Raw genomic sequence first — 26,563 nt, forward strand, 5'->3', positions numbered from 1 at the left:
GGGGTCGATTCTGCAAAGATTTGTTCGCATGAGTAACTTTACGGAACAGGACTGCTCGAATGCACAAGTCTTTGCAAATTCAGGATCTAATTATGCATCGTGCCCTTTACACCACTTCCTCCAGCCCTGCTGTTAATAATATATGGGACATGTATACTCTGCCTGGCAGGCTCTCCCTGGCAGGCCAAAAGAAGCTGAAATGGAAGACAGATTTTCTCTAACTCAGGAGTCCCAGTGGCATCCCCAACTCCTAGTTGAGGGTGGTTTGATTTCGCTAAAGGGGACTTGTCCAGGCAGACAGCAACTAATTGCTGTAGGGAAGGGAGTGTCCAGGTGGGGTTGGTCATGGAAATGATTGTATCTGTTTTAATTTAAAAAATGTAAAATGAATGATAACTCAAAAAAACCCAACCACCCCAAACAACCAGTTATTTTGTAAAGCTTGGCCTATTTTCAGGTTTAACAACAGAGGCAGCAGGCAGAGGTTCAAGTAAAACAGGCACATGAAAAATAACAGAAATGTAGGCAAAGGGTAAAGTAACTAGTTTGAAAAAAACATCCTGTCATTGAGTCAGGCTCTGAAGCTCTGCACTAGCTGGCCCATGTACCCATGTGATTTTGTCTCTGCTACTCCACATTCATCCCCCTCCTCGCTCCCTTCCAATGGTTTGTTACACCCACTCGCTGCAAGTTGTTTTAGGACTTGTCTACATAGGGAAGCCAGTGTGAAATAAGTGAGGATGTGAATTTAAAGCGCAGGAGCTATTTTGCACTAGTGCCCCACGTGGACACGCTTATTCCACACTGAGTGCCTCTTTGGGGATTAGCTTAGTCCGCTTCCAAAGACTAATAAGAGTGTCCACATGAAGAGCGAGTACGGAATAGCTATTCTGCTATATCTCTTCTGGGCTACTTCCCTGTAAAAAAATAAGCCCTTAAACTAGATTGCAAGCTCTTAGGGGGCAAAGATTGGGTCAATGTTTGAACAGCATGCAGCTCAATGAGGCCTTGACCCTGATATATAAACAATCATAATGCAATAGTATAAAAATACCCCAATTAATAGATCTTTGCACTAAGGAGAAGGATATTCTCATGGTTAGAGCACTGCAATTTGGGAGTCAAGTGACTTGATTCTTATTTTGATTCTGCCACCAACTTCCAGAGGCCTTGGCCACATCACTAAACTGCTCTGTGCTGCAGTTTTCCCGCTTTGTAAAACAGAGATAATGATGATTTCATCCTCACAGGGGTGTTTTGTGGCTTTATTGTAAAGTGCTTTGAGATAAATCATAGCAATGAGAGATGGAGAGGACCTGTTAGGTCATCAGGTCCATCTCTCTGATGGTGGAGGGCTGTTCTTATCAGTACGTTATCAAGTCCTCTGCCCAGTCTGGTTTTAAAAGTCCCTACTGATGGATCTTCCATCGCTTCCCTTGAGAGACTCTTCCACAGCTTAATTCACATTACCATCCAGTTTTTTCCTGATATACTAAATTTTACTTGGATGAAAAAGGATTTAGCTGTGCAAATGTTTAATTTTATAGGGAATGTACTGGAATACCGTACGAATTTGGAAACGTATCTATAAAGTGTTTTAGACTTTGTCTACACTACAGACCTTACAGCGGCATAATTAAACCACCCCCAACGAGTCTGTCAGTGGGAAAGCGTCTCCTGTCGACATAGCGTTGTCCACACTGGCCCTTTTGTCGGGCGGGGATGTGTGGCTTTTTCACACCCCTGACCGATAAAAGTTTTACCGACAAAAGTGCTAGTGTGGACATAGCCTTAGAAATAACTTTTGAAGAGTGGCGAGTAGAACTTACATGGTATATAAGAATTGGTTAATAGCTAACCATTTGGGACCACAGTTTCAGTGTGATTAGCATTTTTTGGATTTAGCTTTCATGGTTACACTGTTTTAATCTCTCCCCTCCCCTCCCCTCCCCCTCCGCACACTTTTTTAGGTTTTTGGAGTGTTTGAATCTCCAGAGTTTTCCAGATTATCTTCAGCCTACAGACCTATTATAAAAGGCGAAAAGGAAGAATCAAGCTCTCACCAGCATCTAATCACTGAAAATGGCACCAGTCAGAAGACACTTCTGCTCCAGGCATTCCCTTCAAAACCCACTAGTGGGTCCCAGGCTGAGATGCAGGTACAGGGAACAGGGGTGATTTATGTGCTTTTCGGCCTAGGTGGGAATGTATTGATTTGATTTCACCTTTGGGAGATCAGTCTGTGTGTGCAACAGGCTCTCAGGAGGGTGTGACATTCCTAGGGTGAAACCTGAACTGCTGTGTCCCTTTAGCTCTTCAGACTGGGATGCCTTTAACACTGCTTTGCTGGTGAATAGCAAACCTCTGCTCGCACACAGCCCCTAGCAAGTAAAGTCACTCCCAGCTGAGTACATGAATGCTATGCCCAGACATCCATAAATTACATACAGGTCAATACCCGCATATCCCTGAATCCCAGCCTTGTCCCCTAGAAATGGGTGTCTTGTACTGTTCAATACCCACTGGCCAGTACAAGCTCATAAATAGTCCCATCATTCCAGCACTGGGTAATGAATAGGCACCAGTCCTGCTGACATTAAAGTGTTTAAGAAATCTCTACTATCAAACACACTGGTTTAGATAAGACAATAAAACAAGTTTAACAACTAGAGAAAGATAGATTTTAAGTGATTATAAATGGTAAGGCATAAAAGTCAGCATTGGTTACCAAAGAAATAAAAGATTAAACACGCAAGCTAATTCCTAAACTTTATCAGACTAATAGGCTTAAAAGCAAAAGGTTTGTCTCACCATGAGCTGCAATACATTTCACAGGCTGCGTCCCTTTCCAGCCTGGGACCACTCCTTCCCTTGTTCAGTTCTTTGAGAGTTGTTGCTGCCATAAGCAGAGAAATGGAAGAAGGAGAGAGGTGTCCTGTGGAGGTCACTGTCCTTTATTTTTATACCCTCCTCCTCTCTCTGAGGATTACCGCCCCACCAGGGTGTAGACAAACAGTCCCCTCTGTATGTGAGATACGCACCGTGGCTGGAAGGAAATGTAAACTTCTTTTTTACACTTTCCCATTGCTGAAGAATGGCTGCTTAAGTAAGTGATAACTCACTTGACTTTTTTGGTACCTGTCTGGGGTTGTCAGTGTGTCTTTGCCTCTGAAAAATGGGTTTGTTGGCGTTACCCAGAACTACAACATGTTTCAGTAACAATCATATAGCAAAATCTCAATTTTACACATAGTGTTGTTATACACATCTTAACAGGACAGTGATGTTCTGCAGATTGAGTTTTCAAATGATACCTCACAAAGCATACTTGGTACAGAATATATCATAATCATATAAAGGGGTGAACATGGGGTACAAGGTGTCATGTGGATACAGGGTATCACAGAGGGGTTTTGTGACAAGACTTTGGTTAAAAAATTTATAACATTCCATTTGTCTCTTTATAGGGGCCTCCAGCATCTCAAGGTGGTCAGAAGTGGGTGTCTAGGTGGGCAAGTCTTGCTGACAGCTACACAGACTCAGGGGTTTGTGATGTTCAACAGCAGGGATTAGTATCAGAGGGCCATACCGGTAAGTACTGTGCTGATGCCATCTTCAGGATGCTGGACAGTTTATTTAAAAGTGAAATGAAAAGTGTGTGTGGGGAGGGGTGGGAGAGAGATGTTCTTATGCTCTTTTTTGTTGCTTTCTGATGGACCTAGAGAAAGCTTGAAATGCTCTTAAATTTTCTTACAGCTTATTTTCTGTTTTAACTAAAGTATATGGAAAGAAATCTTTCTTTGTTTAGGATTAGCTGCCTCGTCCCTTCAGTTAAGGGTTACGAAGGCAGCCAGTGCACATATGAGTCATCCAAGAAGTCCTCCAACAAGAAAAGTGAAGACCGTACTTGACATTCCTGAAGTTTGTTCAGGTGGCATAGGGAACAATAACACTTACAGGGGCAGGATTGGAAATAACCATCCATCAGGAATTGTTTGTACTTCATTATGAAGCAAAAGGGAAAGGCAGAACCCCAATTTTTCCTTTGCAAGTCATTTATGAAAGCAAGCACTGACCAGCCATCTTTAGCTGTGGTTTTGTTGCACTTCTCCTATGTTCTCAAGCTGTGCTGAGCATATCAGACTGTCCTTGGGTTTGGTAGCGCTAGGTAGCAGTATTTGAAGTGATTGTAGGGGGCCTGATGCATAGAACAAAGTACAAGAGAAGAAAAAACAAAGTGAAGTCTTAGAATCATGTCAGAGATAGGAGCTAAAAAACTGAAAGGGCCCTAAGACCTGATGTTGAGAATGGGAGTGGGAGAGAGGAGGAAATGTTGTAATCCAGAAGATAACCATGCCCCCTCTCTCTAGATAAGGAGCCATATGTCCTCTCTCCAACAGCTAAAAGGCTGCAGAAAGCAATTACTTTGTTCCAGAGATTATTTCCATAATGTGGCACATTGTACTTGATTGGCATTGTAAAATAAAAAACCCAATTGTCCAGGAGAATTCAAGTTCCAAGCCACTTATTATTTAAACTAAAAATGGTGGAAGATATGAAATCCTGAGCTGTGACATGGGGTGAAATAATAAAACTCTTCCAGTAAAGCGTGTCCTTAATAACACGTAGAATATCCTTGGCTGCTAATTCCTAAACTGGTTTAACCAATAGGATTTCTATACGGAGACTTTGATGTGGAATACTATCTGGTAAGGTCTGTACTAGTGGACAGTGACATCTCTTTAGTGAAGTAAGCTACATCATCTAGCACATTTCTTACAATGGTGCATCTCTGGTCCAAACATATGGCTATGTGGTTGACAGCTTTTCCCTGTTCCCTTTGGCAGGAAGAAGATATAGTTTCAGGGTCTCTTGTATATTTGTATGGTTTTTTAGATTTATATAACTGTGACAAGAGTGCTACACGGCTGGGATGTTTGAATGTCAAGGTTATTAAATCAGATTTAGGACTTGATTCTGCCAGGTGATGAGCACTCTGGCCCTGATCCAGCCTGGGACTTAAGCAAATGCTTAGCTTTAAGCATATGTATGGGACCTATTGATGTCCATGCTTAAGATTAAGCGCGTACTTAATTGCCTTTCTGGATCTGCGCCTTGCAGGTTCAAGCCCCTGGTGAATAAATGCAATGTTCTAGTCCAGCATGTAAACAGCATTTAATGGGTGTCTTTTAATCTTCCTTAGAAAGTGGCACAGCTCATAAACCGGGGGAACCAGAGACCATTGTGCCCTCAAGAACAAGAAGGCTTCTTCCCCAGCTCCCACCGAGTGATAAATCTGACAGCCCAACACCCGCAGGTTTAACTTGTCAAGACTCCTATCCTGAAGTATCCAAGAGAAACATTGTAAAGGAACAGGGTAAAGAAATCTGTGCTGATCCCAACACCCGATTGTTCATCCAAGAGGACTTGGATCCCGATAGCCTGAGTGATGCCAGCAAGTCCGATGATGGCTTTGGTTTGGAAAAAGGCAAGAAATGCAAAGAAAACAGTAAAATGCCTGAGCAAGAACGGCAAAGGGGGGAAGACTTAAAATCTGAGGTCCGACAGCCGGCAGCTCCAGGGATTTCTAGTATCGCAGCTGTAAGTGAGCCAGTATCTACTTCCTTCTACATTGGTGATGAAACTAATGAGGTCGGGGTTCCCTCCAAGCTTTCTCTAAGCACGTCTCGTTCTCGAGCAGACAAAGAATGCAAGGATCAAGAGTTGGCTGTCAAGTCACCTAGTGCAGCTGCTTCTGCAAAGCCAGTGGTCAACGACATTAACAGCACTTATGTTAGTGCATCGGGGAAAATGGTTATTTCCCTTCATCAGAGTCTTTCTCAAGAGCAAGAAAACGTAGCCACAAAAGAAATATCCTCCTTCATTAGGCAGGAAAGTTTTACCAAAGATAAATCAAGTGGCGTTGTTCCTCAGAATAAACTTCCTCATATTTCAAGTCACCCTCTGCTTAAAGATTTAGATGTTGCAAGGTCAAGCCGTATGGACTATAATCAAGACACTCATCTTATCCTTAAAGACACTGAAACTGCTTTGGCAGCACTGGAAGCCAAATTATTCTGTCAAAACCACCAGCTGGACCCTTCAGAAACTATTCCCGGGCAGCTAGAAGACTCCTTATCTGGGGACTCTGATGTGGACACGGCAAGCACTGTCAGCTTGGTTAGCGGTAAAAACGTCCCAAGCAGCACACCAAAACGCCAAGTTACGAGCAGCTTGCAGAAAGAGAAATCCTCCTCCACTCCCTCTATCCAGGACCAGTGCAGCCAGCCCAGCGCTCGCGAAAGGCTGTCTGAAAAACGCAGGATGCTTCCGCTCGAGGCAGGAAATAGAGGAGAAACCGCCAAACGTTTCCAAATCAAGCGTAGTGCTGGGGCTCGTGGGTCACTGGATTTTACGGATGACGAAAGAAGCTCTAGTCTTCCTTACTTCCCGGTAACAGAAACGGCCTCCTCTGATCACGAGCATTCTGTGTCAAAATCCGTCCCCAGAAGGAAACCCTTTACTCAGGCTGTGAAAGAGGAGCGCAGCAAAGTGACTGCAAACATGCAAAAGATCCAGCAGGTTCTCACCAGGTCCAACAGTTTATCAACCCCCAGGCCCACCAGGGCCTCCAAACTCCGTCGCGCCCGGTTGGGAGATGCATCAGATAATGAATGTGCCGACACAGAGAAAACAGCCTCCAACCTCGAAGCCACAACTGGGTCTTCTAAACAATCCGCGGAGTCTAAAAAGCTGTCCAGGCTTGACATCCTGGCCATGCCAAGGAAACGGGCAGGTTCGTTTACAGTGCCAAGCGACTCTGAAACTACGCAGCCAAGAACTGGGTTTTCGGGACGCAGTGTGGAGTCGTATTATGCAAATCGGAAGCCACCTGTGTCAGAGGCTAGAACGGCAGCTAGAAGAACTGCAGCTGCTGCTACTACAAAGCAACCTTTCAGTAGAACTCGTTCTGGCAGTGCCAGGTATTCATCCACTTCCAGTAAGTGCTTACGTTTTATGTTTCTCCTTAGTTCCACTCTTCTATAATATACAGATTCTCTGTGTGGGCTCCAGGTGTAGTTCTCCTAGGAATAACAAAAGTACGGCGGTGGGTGTGCAATGAGGAGGAAGAGAGGAAAGGGAACAAGAAAGAGGGACGGGGGGGGGTGCGCACAAATAAGCATGTTGGAGCAATTCAGGAACAACACAACTGGACACGTCAAGGTATAGAAATAGCATGTACGCCCAATTTTTTCATACCCAATTGAGATCGTTTGATCAACCAGAAGGATTTCATGAGTTATTAGTGATTTTTGAGTGCCTCAGTTATTCTATGCTCAACCTGAGATGCTTTAATAGGGGATGACTTTCAGAGGGTGGGTATTCAGCACTTTCTAAAAATCAGAGGCCTTTCTGAAGTGTCTCGAGTTGGGCACCCAAAATCACTACTCACATGAAGATCTTGGCCCTATTACAAAGATAGAACTTCTTGACTTTCCAGTATCACATGGAAATTGGCTGCTTGTCTTTGGTTTTGAAGAGCCACAGAACATGCACGTTGGCCCAACAGAGAATTTACAACTGTGTCAATGATGGTTTGAGGTCAGAGTGGTAAATTTTGAAGGCATCGGAGAAGGCAAAACAAGGAATAAGCAAGTGAGCAAATAAACTGGAAGCAGCTTTGCTGCTTGCAGAAATTTCAAAACATTGCATGATTGGACAATTGGTGTTGAACTCTGATAGCCCATGGGGGGAGATTGCCTCTGCCCTTTTTTATTGTTTGGCCTGCAGCCTCCAAAATGTGCCATAGTTACAGTAGCTGCATATTTAAATCTCTCATTGAGGAATATGATGCAGATTATTCTGCTGTTTACCTGTGCAGAGCCTTGTACTTAAATTAATAGATGGGGAAGATGGATATGACAGATACTGCACAGTAATCAGAGTTGGTTCTGAACATCATTTGGTCTGATATCCTGGTTCCTTGGTCTTCGGGTCATGCAGCAAGTCATATCAATTCACTTGGTTTTTTAGAGAAGGAGGGGAATGAAGAGGGTGAGGAATTCTGTGTCTTGCTGAGTTTCACTGGGGCTGTTGGGACTGTGGCTAGTTTCAGCCCATCATTTTTTTGTAACTTGTGTCAAAGGCCTTTAGGGCTTGTCCTCACTACCGTGGTAAGTCGACATAAATTACGCTACTCCAGCTACATGAATAACATAGCTGGAGTCAACGTAGCTTAGGTCGACTTACCCCGGTGTCTTCACTGTGCTGTGTCAATGGGAGATGCTCTCCGGTTGACTTCCCTTACTCTTTTTGGGGAGGTGGACTACCGGGGTCAACCAGAGAGTGCTCTGCCATCGATTTAGCGGGTCTTCATTAGACCCAATAAATTGACCCCTGCTGCATCAATTGCAGCAGCGTGGATCAGCCCTTAGAGTGCTAGATAAATGCCTCTTTTCTGTACTTTTATAAATGTTGTGGTATTTAGCTTCCTATTGCATGCTGGAATTGTTATTCACTGCTGTTGTTTTAATTTTGACTTTTTAAATGATCTAATCTCCTTTTATTTTGTTGGGTTTTTTTTTTACACACTGATATGCAAAGAAATCAGCATAGAGTATGAACAAGCTAAGGGAATATGTACAATATTTCCCTCGTGTTTTCTGAGACGGTGCTCCTATTTACATTCTCTTGTGTTAGAATATTGACAAATTCAAAGCGCAGGGGATTGGACTAGATGACCTCTTGAGGTTCCTTCCATCCTTACATTTCAGAGTTTTCTAAATAGGTTCTTCCCTTGCACTGGACTACAGACTTCAAATGTTAAAACAAATTCATGCCCAGTTCTTTTTCTAAATGAATTGGTTTTTGGCTTCCAGTACTTTGTTGCAACACACTAACAATGTTTCTTGTGTAGAATTACAGCAGAAAATTATAATTCTTTCTGTTAAATCGTTTTCTATTAGGATACTAATCTTCTAATTCCTTGATAGAATTCTGGACCTTGCACAAGTTCTACATAGACTGGGGTACTTCAATATGCTTTGTTGTACTGTAGATAGTGTTTGATACGTGTTCCTGCACTAATGAACAAACAGCTAGTACCCCCTTATAAGAGCAAAAAATAAACTTGAATAAGCTTAAATGTTTCACTGTGGTATCAAGGCATTTTTTTAACATGATACAGTAACAATTTGAAAGTGATGTGCTTTGACACTGGAACCAGAGATTCTGGGTGATTTGAGGACTAGGAGAGAGCAGTGAGGTAGATCCAGCTGCCTTATTCAAGGATTTCTTAAAATAGTTAGCTAAGAGCCATTACCTCTTTTCATGCCAGTGAAAACATAATCCTACAAATAGAGAAACGGAATGAATACATGGCCATGGGACATGAGATGCCAGGATGTTGTCAGACTATCTTAAGCAATTGTACTGAGATGTCAGGATATTATCAGAATGCTTTGAAAGCTCTCACTTATGCTGGATTTATACAGCGTAATGTCATTGACTTCAGTGGACTTAATTCTGATTTACACTAGCCGAGGTGACTGGTGGATCAAGCCCTTAATTTTGAAATGTCTACTGAATGCAAGAGTAACCTCTTGATTCTGAAAGTTGAATGGCTTTTTAGTTGTTGTTTTTTTCAAACTTCCTCTCAGATGAATTACGAACAGATTCATTTTTCTGGTAACTTTGTCATGAGCCAAGGCTCTTAGAAAGTTGTAACCAAACTAGTAATGTGGCTAGGAGTGTTCTGTTCATAGTTAAGGGGTAACTGCATGTCTATAGACAGTTGCTCTCCACATTTTATATGCCAAATGCAATATTTTCATTTGTCTAATACCACCTATGTCCATTACTTCTGTCACTAGCTTTACTTGATTTGTGGTTTAGTATTATGATAACCTTGGTGACACAGTGAAGCTTTTAAGTGTATTCAGGTCATACTTTAGTTTTAAATAAAGTGGCTAATTCTGTCTTTTATAGATTATCATGGCAGAATGTAAGCAGTGAAACCATTAATAATTAAAGTAATATAATGGGATATTAAACAAATATTGGGAGCCCAAGTTTCAAATGTAGGCACTGAGTTGGCCTAATGTTGATATGTAGATGCCTAAAAATGGGTATCTAAGTGCTTAAGGACCGGCTTCAGAGCACAGGGAAATGAAGGAAAAGACTCTCATTGACTTTAGGAGACTTTGGAGCAAGCCCAAAGTACATTTGAATACTTTCCTGAGGAGTTTGAAATCCTGTTAAAAGGGAATGCAGATTTTCACAAATAAAATGGAGCATGAAAATCTATGCTTCATTCAAACCACCAACCTTTTTAAATTTTTTTATTTTTTACTTCCAGCTCACCTTTAAGATGCTCAGCACACTTGAAAATTGGGCCTTGGGGACTTCTAGGAATCTAACTTGTGTACTACTTATAGATGGGGCTTCTGTGTATGGAAAATCAAGTCTGCCAATAATAATTGTGTATATTTAGTTGATAATACAGTCAATATGCTTTTCCACTGGAATTTATAACTTCAAATTCATATAGCTTGTGGCAGATCCGTTAAAACTGTGAGCCATTTTAAAATAAGCTGTACCAAAGTTTTCTTTAACTGAAAAGATGCACAGAAACTCTCCAGGCCTTGCTTTGTGTTTTGTGGACTAGTTTGTATTACTCCTTGTTTTGCCCACTGTAGTTAGACTTAAATCTCTTCTCTCCTTCTTCATCTGAAACCAATTCATTTTTTATAAGCTTCAAGGCGGAGACAGCAGGGTTCAGATTACACTTCTACTTCAGAGGAGGAGTATGGCTCAAATCACAGCTCCCCTAAACACAAACGCTCCCATGCTTCAACAGCCACACAGACACCTAGGCCGCATGGTTCGGGGCTGAGCCGACAGAAGCACAGGGGGAGAGAAACGGACGACGACGAAGACTACGATGAACCTGACCCCTTCAACTTCATTGCGCAAACAGCCGAGATAGCCGAGATAGCCAGGTGAGCGGGAATCACAGTGCCAAGCCGTTGTAGGAAAGCTGATCTCCTGTGTTAGCTCAGAGTTCAAACCAAGCTGGAAGGAGGGAACATGGGGAGAGAGAATCCAGCATTGTAACGAAGAATGTAGTTAGAGAATAAAGGGTACTCTCTAGGGGTACCTGTGAGCTGTGGAGTGACACAGTACAGCCTGTCATGCTGCCAAGTATTAATTACATAGTCCTTTCCTCCTTACTTGGAGGATCCTTGAGTAATATAATGACATGAGCTGGTTGTATGTTTACTCCTTCAACTGAAATTCTATCACTTCTTTTGCTTTATCTGTTCATTCTCCCCCTCCCCCAGTTAGACACAGTTCTGGTTTTAGGGCCTGATCCAGCTCCCATTTTCTGTTGCCTTCAGTGAGGGTCCATTGTGTTTTGACTGCTTCTGTTCCTGCTTTAGTAGCAAATCTAAAATACATGATTGTCTGTACCCTCCTGTTTACTTTAGCAGTCCCATTTACACTCCTGTAACTCCCCGGCTCATAGGGGTTTATAATAGGTCATAAAACTTCTCTGTGGCCCAGCCTGTGAGTTTATTTTATGGTACTGTTGGTTTAAATGATTGGGCCATATGGGGTCAGGGAGGAAAACACAGGAGTGATGATAAGGACGACAGTTGCTCTGACAGATGTGCTGTGATGAATTGTATCTATGCAGAGGCACATTTGTCTTTAACAAGACTTCATGTGTAAAGGGCAATGGGCATTTGAAGGAGTGATCTGAGGACTGATGGAGCAGAGGGAAGGAAAGGGTGCCCCTGTAGTAAAGGCACTGGACTGAAACCCAAGAGATCTGAATTCAGTTACTGGCTCTGCCACAGACTTTTTGTGTGACCTTGACCAAGTCACTTAATCTTGCTGTGCCTCAATTCCCCATTTGTAAAATGGGGATAATACCACCTCATTTCTTCCACCTGTTCTCTTACCTGTCTGTTTAGATTGTAAGTTCCTCAGGAAAGCGTGGGAGCTGGCAGCGTGATTCCCTTTTATTAAAAGACAGTTACCTATTACAGTTAGAGAGCAACAAATAAATAAATAATCTTCCTCTTCCCTCTTACCAGTTGCTGTAGTCAGAGGTGAAAGTAAGCCGGTACGCCCCGGTACAGCATACCGGCAAGAGCTGGTGCACCGTACTGGGGCAGACCGGCTTCCCTAGGGGGCAATTTAAAGGGCCTGGGGCTCCCAGCAGTGACTGAAGCCCCAGGCCCTTTAAATTGCCTCCCAAGCCCCGCTGCTGGAGCCCTGGGGTAGCGGCTGCAGGGCTCCGGCAGCTATTTAAAGGGCCTGGGGCTCCCCTGCTTCTACTGCCTGGGCCCTTTAAATAGCCGCCGGAGCCCTGCCGCTTCCCCAGGGCTCTGGCGGCTATTTAAAGGACCGGGGCGGTAGAAGCAGGGGAGCCACGGGCTCTTTAAATAGCCCCTGGAGCCCCGGGCTGCTGCTGCTACCCCAGTGAGGGGGGCCCTTACCTTACAGGGTGGGCTGGGGCTGGCTCTGACCCCCTCAACCCCGCCCTTTCTGCCCTAGGCTCCGCCCCTTCTGGGGGCCAGAGCTGGCCCCAGAGTACCGGTAAGTCACTCGACTTACTTTCACCCCTGGCTGTAGTTGCCTTTGTGTTGTCGGATGTTTGCACTTCAGAGGTGAGGGAGAGGTGTGAATGGAAGGGGGGGGCAGTGCAATTGAGACTGTAAGGTTAAGCAAGCCACAGGGAAATTTTCTTACTAAGATATGTTCTGCACTGTGACAGTATGAAATCCCCTACACCAGCGTTTCTCAAACTGGGGTCGTGGACCCCTGGGGATCCCCGAGTAACTCCAGGGGGTCCGCGGGCCCCACTGATCAACTCCTCCCCCTCCCTCCCAGGGATGTTCCCCAGCATGCAGGGGGTGCTGGTATGAATGGGGAGGAGCAGAGACGGGCGCACTCAGGAGAGGGGGTGGAATGATCAGCCGGCCCCGCTGAGCAGGTAGGGTTGCCAACCCTCCCGGTTTCACTGGGAGTCTCCTGGAATCAGGCTCTATCACCTGGAGGCTACTAACGCTGAACTGGGAGATTTTAGGCTCTAAAAGTCCAGCGGCGCAGAGGGGCTAAGGCTGGCTCCCTGCCTGCCCTGGCTCTGTGCCGCTCCCAGAAGCAGGGGGCACATCCCTGCGGCCCTTGGAGGGGGCAGGGGGTCTCCGCTCGCTGCCCCTACCCCGAGCGCCAACTCCGCAGCTCCCATTGGCCAGGAACTGAGGCCAATGGGAGCTGCGGGGGTGGTGCCTGTGGGCAGGGGCAGCGCGCGGAGTCCCCTAAGAGCCGCTGCCAGAGCAATGTACCGGTTGCTTTTGGGAGCTGCCCGAGGTAAGTTCCGCCCATCCAGAGCCTGCACCTCTCACACCCTCTTGCACCCTAACCCCCAGCCCAGAGCCCACAGCCCACACCCAGACTCCTTCCCAGAGCCTGCAGCCCTCACCCCCTCCTGTACCCAAACTCCCTCCCAGAGCCCTCACCCTCCACTCCTTCCCGCGGGGGGGGCAGGAAGAGGTGGGGTGAGGGTGGGGCATTGGAGGAAGGGATGGAGTGGAGGCGGGGCCTGAGGCTGAGCGGCAGAGCCGTCCCTTGGGTAGGGTGAATCGGGGCGACTGCTCTGGGCCCCGCGCTTTGGGGGGGCCCGCAGGCTGGTGCGATTGGCCAGTGCGGTCGGTCACGGAAGACCTGATGCAGCAAGTCCCCCAGCCAGAGCCCTGAGCGGCCATGGCCAACAATAGCCCCGCGGTAGCCGCCAGCAACTGCCTGCAGCAGCAGGCCGCCCAGCACCAGGCTGGATCCTTCCCACCGGCCCAGCCACCGATGGACAGTGGGGGCTCCAAGCTGTCGGGGGCTGATTTGCAGTGGCACTGGAACATTTTTAATAGTGGAGGTGCTGAAAGCCAGCTCCCTCATCCCTGTCACCCCCGCTCCCCAAGCTGAGGCCGGGAGAAAAGCCCCAGGCGTGGGACTGGCAGCTGGGACTCCGGGCGCACAGGGCCACCAGCCGGTACTCCGGGTGCACTGCAGCATCCCCCACAGCCCTAGTTCCCACGCCTATGCTGATTTGTCCCGGGCCCCGCATGCCCCTAGGGATGGCCCTGCTGAGCGGGGGGTGGGTGGGTCCCTGAAAATTTTTAAATCAAAATGGGGGTCCTCGGGTTGCTAAAGTTTGAGAACTGCTGCCCTGCACAAAGGTTTACAGTTCTCCCGGAGCCCAGCAACCCCTTGCTCTCTCACCAGCATCATGAGAGCACTTGCTCTCTGGCTGGCTCTCAGCACCTGTTCTTGCCATGGTATCTTAGCAGTTCCCGCCATCTGGACACTTTCCAGTGACTACCTGGCAGCTCTACTCCTCCTCCCTTGGTGGGCTGTACATTGCCTGTTTCCAGTATCATGCACTCACCCTGCTACCTACTTTCCAACCGCAAAACTGTCCAGCTAGCTCCCTGTCTCTCTGGCACTTTACCTTCTCTCCCACCAGAGTCTCCCATCTCCAGCTACCAACCTGACCTGTCTGCCAGCAGCTACTTACCTGATTTTTGCCCTGCTAATATTTTCCCCCTTCACACCCGAAAATTAAAAAATCCGGTTTGAAGTGATTGATTAAGCCTCACAGCACATGTAAGATAGGCAGGTGGGATTGTCCCTTTCCTTTGAAGGCCTGCCAAGGTACGGAGAGGCTGTGATTTGCCCCACATTCACACAGCCCGTGGCACATGTGGAATAGAACCTAGGAATTCTCACAGTCCTCTGCTCTAACCACTAAAGCATTGTCCTTTCCTTTCAAAATTTAATCTCAATAAACAGGCTTTGAAGCCACTGATGAGCTCATGTGGAGTAGGTTCTCTAGCCAGAGTGTCTGTTATATAATGGGTTATTCTGGATGTTTGGAAGAGTCTGGCAGTTGGCCCTGTGAAAGTGCATCGGTTTTTAAAGTGGTGTCATGTGTAACACAGCACAGTTGGATAGGAAAGAAATACTAGCTTTGTTCAGTATAGGAATTCTGTAGTGCCTGCCATTCTTTCCATACTTTCAGTTTAAGAAGCCAACTCTTACCTACAGTCAGTCCATCTTTCCACATTGTCCACAGTATGGATTTCCTAAAGGTTTTTTCTTTTACAAATGTTCCAATTTCAAGGTTAAAACCTCCAATCATTTGAACAGTTATCAACTTTGCTTCATATTAGGATTTCCTAAAAGAGAGAGCACTTTAGATTGCAAAAGCTATAAATAAATGGTTACATCAGATTTGTGTAGCGTTGCACACTGAGCACTGTGCAGAACTCGGTCAAGTAGTCTGGTTCATAATTGCTGCTCTGATTTTTCCGCTCCTGCTCCAGAATTAACTGGGCGTGGTTTAGAATATTAAGTGAGAGTTAAAGGAGAAAATTCCACTTGTTTACAAAGAGGATAATCACATAATTGATGCAGTCTGTAACAACTGTAGCTGAAACAGACAAGTGTAGATGGTGCATGAGACATGCAGATCTAAATATTATTTCATTAGTTCAGCTATACATCTTGTTTCTGAGGAAATCACTTCAAAATATTTTGGTGACCTCATGGTTTAATAAATTACTTGATTACTCCAGTAAAAAAAAATACATTAAGACAACACTAGCTGGCTGAGAGACAGCTTTGCAGAAATCACATCAGCCTTTTTAAAAAACTAGACCAAGATTTTTAAAAAGTGACTAGTTGGTTTGGGTACCTGAAATTTTTGGTTTTAACTTGATTCTTTAAAGGGACTTAGGTATTAGATCCCTTTAAAGTATCTCAATCTGGGTGCTTACTTTTGCAAGCCTTTTCATTTTTGCATCTCACTTGGGTTGGAGGGTGAAAATGAACTGGTCAGTTTCACTTTTGTGGTTTTCATACCTAAGAACAATGTTGTTTATCTACCTAGGTTCTTTGGACTCTCATTACCACTGTATCCAGGAGACTGAGTTTCCTATGCAGCTAGGGAATGTCAGATTAAAAAAAAAAATCATTAACCCCTGAAAAGCATCCATGAAAATATTTCTTTTCCTGTTAGGTTTTGTCGATGTCCTTTTTTATGTGTGGTTTTTAAGGGAAAGAAATTTTAAAATTAGAAGTCTAAAGGAAGTTTTTCTTTTAAAAACAAACAAATTTTGTTTCTGGGTTGCTCATATAATATAACATTTCCTGATGTTATGGTAGAGCCATAGAATTAGCCTCTGATTAAAACGTCACAATTTTTGAAACCATTCCGGCTCCACTCTAAAGAAAATGGACCAGATTCAACCCAGGTTTATGTGAGCTTCTACCAGTGAAAACCATGGCCCAGGTCCCTAGCAGTGGTCCTTGATGCAAAGCAGTTGCAAACTTCCTTTTATCAGAGTTTAGAGGCATGGGAATCCAGTGTGAAGAGGGAGTGTGATCTGCGGGGGTGCTGATTAAATCAGCACCTTCTCTTAGCAACTCTTGATGGCAGAGTTTCCTGGGACACCTGAAGCAGCAGTGGCTTCTACAGGGCTTCTACAGCCTCTGCAGAGAGGTGTAATTCATACAGCTTTAGTGCATCTGGCCCAATAAAGACTCCTTCGTGGCCATGGGACAATGACACATTAGAGCCCTGCAGCAGGACTGGGGTCCCATCATGCCCACTGCCATAATAGCAGAGCGGGATTAAAGAATAGTCCCAGTCAGGGCTCTTCCTGCTGTCGTATTCAAGGGACTTTTAACAGCCTGTTAAGGATTAGTGTGAGGTTTATTGTCAGAGGCAGTGCGGTCTAATGGATCTGCCTTGTGCTGTGCTGTGTGCTCTAGATTAAGCCAAACCTTGGTGAAAGATGTAGCCATCCTTGCTCGAGAGATTCATGATGTCGCAGGTGATGGGGATTCCCAGAGTTCATCAGGAACCGGACCAAGCACCTCCCTCAGCTCCGTACCCAACACCCCTGCTTCTACCATATCAGCAAGGGAAGAGGTAAGATTGCTGTTGTGACAAAAATCTGGGCCACAAAACTGAAGCAAGTGTTCATCTACCCAGCCGTGGCAAGGGGAGGGCTGCAGCACCAGTTACTACCAGGAGGGGCAGGGAATGCAGCCAAAGGAACACTGTCTCTTTAGTGCACACAGCTTTTGTCTGTGGCCAGCTCTGGCCAGCTTACACAGAGGTGGAACCAAGACTTTCCTCAGCTTGGTTCAAAGGGAGGAGTCTTCCCTTGCCAGATGGTAGTAGGCTTGCTCAGCCAGGGAGTGGGGAATAAGTCATTTTATTTAGGTTTCAGAGTAGCAGCCATGTTAGTCTATATCCGTAAAAAGCTGTAGCTCACAAAAGCTTATGCTCTAATAAATTCGTTAGTCTCTAAGGTGCCACAAGTACTCCTTTTCATTTTATTTAGAGTCTTCAGCAAGCAGTAGAGCTCTATGGTGAGGGTAAAATAGTCAACTCCCCAAGGTCTTGATGCCTCCTGCTCAGGGGGTCTCCCTGGATTAGGAGAAGTATAGTCTTCTTGGGGAAATCAGTTTCCCATAGTTTATATGCTGCTTGGTGTGGGCTTAACTCAGGGGTCTCCTGGCTCTGTGACTTCGCTGGGCCCTGGAGTGTTGAGGAGAGAGAAGGAATTCTTCCACCCTTTATATTTTAAAGCAAGGACATTGGCTGTGGGCACTCTGGCCACATGTCGCACACCATATTTTGCACTTCTACAGCACCGCTCCTCCAAGGCTCTCAAAAGGTTTACAGATGTTTGCTACGTTCACACAGATGAGCCCACGTAGGACTCTGCTCTTTCCAGCCAGCAGCTGAGCAGAGCAGATTCTGTAGGGCAAGTCTGGCCCTCTAATTTGTTCCCTTTGAAGGGACTTATCTCCTTCCCTGCCTGGCTGTTGGTAGCACCCATCACACTAGTTTTAGATGTTCCCCTTCAGATTGGCTTCTCCTGCCCTCCCCAAGTGAAGTAACTCACAGGGCCTTTGATATAACATGTCTGTGAGTCTCCACTTGCTGTACAGTTATATGATTTTGTGCATACTATAAAATAGATACAAAGACATGGGAACAGTTAATGATCCTTATGTATTATTTGAGTTAGGTTAGGTTAGGCAGAGGGGAGGGATAGCTCAGTGGTTTGAGCATTGACCTGCTAAACCCAGGGTTGTGAGTTCAGTCCTTGAGGGGGCCATTTAAGGATCGGGGCAAAAAGGAAAAAAAAATGGATGATTTAGTTGGGGATTGGTGCTGCTTTGAGTAGGGGGTTGGACTAGATAACCTCATGAGGTCCCTTCCAACCCTGATATTCTATGACCTAAAGGCCCCAATAGGGGGACCCATTATTTTTATTCCTGGAGCCTCAGAATGGAGTTTTAACAGAGTTCCTGAAATAATACTGAACATAGTTATCCTGCTTTCCACTTGTGGTTAAACCAGGTTCACCTGCACCCCTGTCAGAAAATGGTATTTTCCTACTGCAGACTGGGCTTGTGTTTCTATTGTGCAAAGTACAGTTGATTTACAATAGCTTCAGGCGGTGAGATGGTAAAGTGTCTTTTATTGCTTTCCTTGAATCCGAGCGCCACACCTTCAAAACTGCTATTTTGAGCAGCTAGATAACAAATTTACCCTTTACTTCCCAGTTTCCAATGACTTTTTTTTAATGCCTGTTAACAGAAATCACAGAGAAACTTACTTATTTCTATTTATATAGTGCCACTGGGAGTGTGGTACTTTGTAGACATGCAAGAAAGACAAGTTCCCTGCTGTAGAAGACTGCTTTCTATCTAGGTGAAATACGAGGGACATGGGTGAAATGTTTGTTTGGGGAACTGTTTACTGACCGTGTGTGTGCTGAGCCTAGCAGCTTGCTAGGCAAGGCTGAGAGCTTCTTCACGAGGCTGTGATCCCTAAGCCTTTTGGCACCCATCAACCTTTAACCAGGGGGTGGGGCTACTCAGGGAGACCAGAGCTTTAAAAAGCCCGCTCCTAAGCGATCAGAGGAGCTAGCGAACAGGAGCAGCTAACAGGGGAGTTTTGCGAGGGAGTTCTCCAGGTGAAGGAGGAGCGATTACATGACCCTTGGGGTAAGTTTGTTGTCTGTAGTGTGTGTATCTGTATTTGTGGTGTGCTTGCTGCTTGACTGAAATATACCATGTGCTCTGTTTTCTTTGTTTGGGGGACCGTGTGCTGACTGTGTGTGCTGAGCCCAGCGGCCTGCTAGGCAAGGCTGTGAGCTTCTTAATGAGGCTGCGATCCCTAAGCCTTTTAGTACCCATCAACCCTTAACCAGGGGGCGGGGCTACTCAGGGAGACTAGGGCTTTAAAAAGCCTGCTCCTAAGCGACCAGAAGAGTTTTGTGAGGGAGTTCGCAGGGGGAGTGTGAGCCAGGGCTAGAACTCAACATTCTTTAAACTTAAAAGCCAAAAACACCCCCCTTGATATAAACAAAACAACAACAAAGGAACCAGCTGCAGGAGTAAAAAGAGAATGCAGGCAGAAGTCCAGCAACAGGGTGGGGGCTACCCAGTTTATTGCACCCAATGCAGCATGTATGATTACCTGCCCTATGGGTAGGTGGTGTATGTGTGCATTTGGTGCAAGGAGCTCCTGGCCCTTAGAGACTGTGTACAGGCTTTGGAGACCACAGTGGCTGAACTGGAGGAGCTGAGGGAGCCAGAGAGGTACATAGATGAGACTTTCTGGGACACAGTAGAATGGTCCCACCCCCGGTCTGACAGCCTCTGTGCCGTTGAGGAGGATGAAAGTCCCAGGGAAGGAGAGCATCTAACTGGAGCAGATGGAAACAATCCCATAGTTGGGACTCTCCGTCCAGATGATGTTGTGGTATCCTCTCGCACTGAGGATACCTCTCTGGGGGAGGGAACTCTAGCTATTAGAAAGAGACAGGTATTAGTAATGGGCAATTTGATAATTAGAAACATAGATAGCTGGGTTTGCGATGACTAGGAGAACCACATGGTGACTTGCCTGACTGGGGCGAAGGTTGCGGATCTCTCGAGACGTCTAGAGAGACTTATGCGTAGTGCTGGGGAGGAGCCAGTGGTCACGGTACATGTAGGTACCAATGACATAGGGAAGGATAGGAGAGAGGTCCTGGATGCCAAATTTAGGCTGCTAGGTAAGAGATTAACGTCCAAGACCTCTATGGTAGCATTCTCTGAGATGCCCCCAGTTCCACGCGCAGGACCAGTTAGACAGGCAGAACTGCAGAGTCTCAATGTGTGGATGAGACGATGGTGTAGGGAAGAGGGATTTAGATTTATTAGGAACTGGGAAAACTTTTCGGAAAGGGGGAGCCTATACAGGAAGGATGGGCTCCACCTAAACCACAATGGAACCAGATTGCTGGCACTTTAACATTAAAAAGGTCATAGAGCAGTTTTTAAACTAAGGGCTGGGGGAAAGCTGGCAGGTGTGGAGGAGCACCTGGTTCGGACATCCCTTAGGGAAGGATCTATTAATAGAGAATCTTTATGTCCTAGTGAGGACGAGAGGATGGAAAATGATAAAATGCAGGCAGGGTCTGATCAGAAACAGTCAAATAAATAAGAGTCCCATTCAATTACATCATCTAATGGCAGACAGCTAAAAGGAGACAAGTTTTTAAAGTGCTTATATACTAATGCTGGAAGTCTAAATAATAAAATGGATGAACTAGAGTGCCTTGTATTAAAGAGGATGTTGATATAATAGGCATCACAGAAACTTGGTGGAATGAGGATAATCAATGGAATACAGTAATACAAAATATATTGGAAGGACAGAACAGGTCGTGCTGTTGGGGGAGTGGCATTATATGTGAAAGAAAGCATAGAATCAAATAAAGTAAAAATCGTAACTGAATCAAACTCTTCCATGCTCTACTAATAAGAATATAATGGTAGGGATATATTACCGACCACCTGACCAGGATGGTGATAGTGACTGTGAAATGCTCAGGGAGATTAGAGAAGCTATTAAAATAAAAAACCCAGTAATAATAATAATAATGGGGGATTTCAATTATCCCCATATTGACTGGGAACATTTCACCTCAGGACGGGATGCAGAGATAAAGTTTCTTGACACCTTAAATGACTGTTTCTTGGCACAGCTGGTCCTGGAACCCACGAGAGGAGAGGCAATTCTTGATTTAGGCCTAAGTGGAGCACAGGATCTGGTCCAAGAGGTGAATATAGCTGGACTGCTTGGTAATAGTGCCCATAATATAATTAAATTTAATATTTCTGTTGTAGGAAAAACACCTCAGTGGTCCAACACTGTAGCATTTAATTTCAGAAAGGGGAACTACGCAAAAATGAGGAGGTTAATTAAACAGGAATTAAAGGGTAGAGCGCCAAAAGTGAAATATCTGCAAGCTGGTGGATACTTTTTAAAGACACCGTAATAGAGGCTCAACTTAAGTGTATACCCCAAATTAAAAAAACATAGTAAGAGAACCAAAAAAGAGCCACCAGCTGTTTGGCTAAACAGCAAAGTAAAAGAGGCAGTGAGAGGCAAAAAGACATCCTTTAAAAATCGGAAGTTAAATCCTAGTGAGGAAAATAGAAAGGAGCATAAACACTTGCAATAAAGTGTAAAAATACAAGTAGGAAGGCCGAAAAAGAATCTGGGGAATAGTTAGCCAAAGACTCAAAAAGTAATAGCAGATTTTTTTTTAAGTACATCAGAAGCAGGAATCCTCCTAAACAACCAGTTGGGCCACTGGATGATCGAGGTGCTAAAGGAGCACTCAAGGACGATAAGGCCATTGTGGAGAAACTAAATGAATTCTTTGCATCAGTCTTCATGGCTGAGGATGTGAGGCAGATTCCCAAACCTGAGCCATTCTTTTTGGGTGACAGATCTGAGGAACTGTCCCAGATTGAGGTATCATTAGAGGAGGTTTTGGAACAAATTGATAAATTAAACAGCAATAAGTCACCAGGACCAGATGGCATTCACCCAAGAGTTCTGAAGGAACTCAAATGTGAAATTGCAGAACTGGTAACTGTAGTCTGTAACCTATCGTTTAAATCAACTTGTGTACCAGATGACTGGAGGATAGCTAATGTGACGCCAATTTTTAAAAAGAGCTCCAGAGGTGATCCTGGCAATTACAGGAGTGTAAACTGATTTCAGTAGTGGGCAAACTGGTTGAAACTGTAATAAAGAACAATATTGTCAGACATATAGATGAACATCATTTGTTGCGGAAGAGTCAACATGGTTTTAGTAAAGGGAAATCATGCCTCACCAATCTACTAGAATTCTTTGAGGGGGTCAACAAACATATGGACCAAGGGGATCCAGTGGATATAGTATACTTAGATTTCTACCAAAGGCTCTGAAGCAAAGTAAGCTGCCATGGGATAAGAGGGAATGGTGTCCCTAGCCTCTGTTTGCCAGAAGCTGGGAATGAGCGTTAGGGGATGGATCATTTGATGATTACCTATCAGAGGGGTGGCCGTGTTAGTCTGGATCTGTAAAAGTGGCAAAGAGTCCTGTGGCACCTTATAGACTAACAGCCATATTGGAGCATAAGCATGCATCCGACCAAGTGGGTATTCACCCACGGAAGCTTATGCTCCAATGCGTCTGTTAATCTATAAGGTGCCACAGGATTCTTTGCCGCTTGATGATTACCTGTTCTGTTCATTCCCTCTGGGGCACCTGGCACTGGCCACTGTCGAAAGTCAGGATACTGGGCTAGATGGACCTTTGGTCTGACACAGTAGGGCCATTCTTATGTTCTTATATCCCCAAACTGTGGGGTGCACCCCCCTCGGGAGGCACAGAGGGACATTCAGTGCGGGCATGGCAGAGTCTGCGGGGAGGGAGCACCATCCACCCCTGCTCTGCTCCCAGCTCTGTTCTGGCCCTGTCCCTACCTGTGGCCCTGGCCGCACCCCCAGCCTTGGTGCACGACCGTGGCCCAGCCATGGCTCCGCACCTGGCCCCGGCCCCACTCCCAGACTTGGCTCCCTTCCCGGCCCCAGACCTGCCCCCAGCTGTGGCCCCAGCCTCAGCACGCTTACCCTTGTCCGCATCTCCCCGACCTCCCCAGGAGCCGCAGCCCTGCAGATAGGGGGTAAGGGGGGGCATGACCCGGAAAAGTTTGAGGACCACTGACCTAGAAGCAAAGTGTCTGAATGACTGTGCTTAGCAGATGTCTTCTTAGACCCAAGGTTTTTAGTCATGGTTTTGGGACTGTACTGTGAGTTCAATTAGAAGGTTTTAGGGGCCCAGGAGGGCCATAAGAAGTGATTGGAAGAAGACGGAGTGTCAAACTCTGGAGCCTTGACTACACTAAAAATCTTTTCCGAAACATCCCACTGTTGCTAACGCCATTTAATCTGCATCACTGTCAACAACAGCGTGAGCAGAGCAGGCTGAAAAATTTCCCAATGAAAAAGAGGACAAAATATTTTGCAAAACAGAATCATAAAAAGGTAGGGCTGGAAGGGACCTCAAGAGGTCATCTAGTCCCACCCCCTGCGCTAACGCAGGACTGTGTAAACCTAGACCATCCCTGACGGGTGTTTATCTAACCTGTTGTTACAAATCCTAATGATGGGGATTCCACAACCTCCCTTGAAAGCCTTTTCTAGGGCTTAATTATCTTTATAGTTAGAAAGTTTTTCTTACTGTCAAACCTAAATCGCCCTTGCTGCAGATAAACCTGATTACCTCTTGTCCTACCTTCAGGGGACATGGAGAACAATTGATTGCTGTCTTCATTTAAAACAGGCCCTACCTATTTGAAGACTCTTCTTCAGTGTGTGTGTCCCCCCATTCCCCCCAAATCTTCTTTTTCTCAGGACTGAACAAACCGAGTTTTTTTAACCTTTCCTCAGAGGTTAGGTTTCTTAAACTTTCGTCTTTTTTGTTGCTTTCCTCTGGGCTCTCTTCACTTTGTCCACATCTGTCCTAAAGCATGGCACTCAAAACTGGCCACAGTACTTCAGCTGAGGCTTTACCAGTGCTGAGCAGAAAGTGACACTCCCGTTAATCCATCCCAGAATGAAATTAGCCATTTTCCCAACTGCATCACATTGTTGATTTACCGTTATACTTAATTTGTGATCCGCTATAACCCCCAGATTCTTTTCTGCAGTACGACTACCTAGCAAGCTATTCCCCATTTTATAGTTGTTCACTGGATTTTTCCTTCCTAAGTATAATACTCTACACTTGTCTTTATTGAATTTCATCTTGTTGATTTCAGACCAGTTCTCCAATTTGTCAATGTTGTTTTGAATTCTAATCCTGCCCTCCAAAGTGCTAGCAACCCCTCCCAGTTTAATGGTATCCACAGATTTTATAATCCTACTCTCCACTCCACTATCCAAGTTAGTAATGAAAATATCGAATGCCACTGAACCTAGGACAGACACCCGCAGGACTCTACTGGATATGTCCTCCCTGTCTGATAGTGGACCATTGCTAACTACCCTTTGGGTACATCTTTCAAACAATTATGAATTTACCTCATGCTAATTTAATTTAGACCAGATTTCTGTAGTTTACTTATGAGAAAGTCATGTGGTACTATGTCAAAAGCCTCACTAAAATCAAGATATATCACATATTTTACTTCCTCCCTATTCACTAGGACAATAACCCTGTCAAAGAAGGAAATGAAGTTGGTTTGGCATGATTTGTTCTTGACGAATCCACGTTGTCTATTACTTATCACATTATTATTCTCTTGGTGCTTACATACTCATTGTTTAATCATTTGTTCCTTTCCGGGTATCCAAGTTAGGCTATAATTCCCTGGTCATCGTTGTTCCCCTTTTTAAAGTTTGGTACTACGTCTGCCCTTCTCTAGTTCTCTGGAACCTCACCTGTCTGACATGAGTTCTCAAAGATAATTGCTCATGGGTCCGAGATTGCTTCAGCTACTTCCTTAAGTCCCTTGGGATGAATTTTGTCAGGCCCTGATGACTTGACTACATCTTACGCTACATCTACACTTATGGCAGGGTTTAGAGTCCAGACACTGAACATGAGCCAGCATGGGTATAAATAGCAGTGTGGATGGTGGGATGTGGCTTAGGTGAGTAAAGCAGAGTGTCCTGCATGCCTGAACCCCAGGGTACATACCCTACATGGCTCTCTACATGACCAACTATGTCTCCATGTCTGTACTTGTATTTTTAGCAGTGTGGTGTCCTGCTGCCTGAACCTTCCCCTTACAGCTGCCAGAGCCTTTCCCCACTGCCTCCCCACACTAGAGCCTTTCTTTGATGACAGGTTTCAGAGTAACAGCTGTGTTAGTCTGTATTCGCAAAAAGAAAAGGAGTACTTGTGGCACCTTAGAGACTAACCAATTTATTTGAGCATGAGCTTTCGTGAGCTACAGCTCACTTCATCGGATGCATGCCGTGGAAACTGCAGCAGACTTTATTTATACACAGAGAATATGAAACAATACCTCCTCCCACCCCACTGTCCTGCTGGTAATAGCTTATCTAAAGTGATCATCAGGTGGGCCATTTCCAGCACAAATCCAGGTTTTCTCACCCTTCACTCTCCTGCTGGTGATAGCCCATCCAAAGTGACAACTCTTTACACAATGTGCATGATAATAAAGTTGGGCCATTTCCTGCACAAATCCAGGTTTTCTCACATCCCCCCCACCCCCATACACACACAAACTCACTCTCCTGCTGCTAATAGCTCATCCAAACTGACCACTCTCCAAGTTTAAATCCAAGTTAAACCAGAACATCTGGGGGGGGGGGGGAGGAAAAAACAAGAGGAAATAGGCTACCTTGCATAATGACTTAGCCACTCCCAGTCTCTATTTAAGCCTAAATTAATAGTATCCAATTTGCAAATGAATTCCAATTCAGCAGTTTCTCTCTGGAGTCTGGATTTGAAGTTTTTTTGTTTTAAGATAGCGACCTTCATGTCTGTGATTGCGTGACCAGAGAGATTGAAGTGTTCTCCGGCTGGTTTATGAATGTTATAGGGCTATCACCAGCAGGAGAGTGAATTTGTGTGGGGGGGTGGAGGGTGAGAAAACCTGGATTTGTGCTGGAAATGGCCCAACCTGATGATCACTTTAGATAAGCTATTACCAGCAGGACAGTGGGGTGGGAGGAGGTATTGTTTCATATTCTCTGTGTGTATATAAAGTCTGCTGCAGTTTCCACGGTATGCATCCGATGAAGTGAGCTGTAGCTCACGAAAGCTTATGCTCAAATAAATTGGTTAGTCTCTAAGGTGCCACAAGTCCTCCTTTTCTTTCTTTGATGAGCAGCTGGAGCCTGTGCTGGAGCCTTTCATTGCATGTAGCTACACGTGTGTTGCCTAAACTCTACAAGCTGTCATAAGTGTAGACATAGCCTAACTTACCTAAAAATTCTTTAATCTGTTCTTTCCTTGTTCTGGGTTCTGTTTCTTCCCCCTTGTTAATATTAATTATATTAAGCAAAGGATCCCAACTATCCTTTTTAATGAAGACTGAAGTACAAAGGGAATTAAACACCTCAGTCTTCTTGATGTCTTCTGATTTTAGTTCACCTTCCCCATTAAGTAGAG

General features: G+C 45.1%; 1 protein-coding gene across 3 annotated transcripts in view; it reads left to right on the forward strand.

The window, feature by feature from the left end:
- The window catches only part of CEP170B (centrosomal protein 170B), a 98,547-nt gene that overhangs the window by 58,108 nt on the left and 13,876 nt on the right, over positions 1–26,563 (forward strand). For all 3 annotated transcript variants that reach the window (XM_073349816.1, XM_073349817.2, XM_073349818.2), the window contains 5 exons: positions 1,971–2,159; positions 3,468–3,591; positions 5,204–7,000; positions 10,754–11,000; positions 16,840–16,999. In XM_073349816.1, coding sequence (XP_073205917.1) covers positions 1,971–2,159; positions 3,468–3,591; positions 5,204–7,000; positions 10,754–11,000; positions 16,840–16,999 — 2,517 coding nt within the window. The remainder of the gene's footprint in view (positions 1–1,970; positions 2,160–3,467; positions 3,592–5,203; positions 7,001–10,753; positions 11,001–16,839; positions 17,000–26,563) is intronic.

This window comes from Lepidochelys kempii, chromosome 6, assembly GCF_965140285.1.
Source record: "Lepidochelys kempii isolate rLepKem1 chromosome 6, rLepKem1.hap1, whole genome shotgun sequence".
In the NCBI taxonomy this organism is placed as follows: domain Eukaryota; kingdom Metazoa; phylum Chordata; order Testudines; family Cheloniidae; genus Lepidochelys; species Lepidochelys kempii.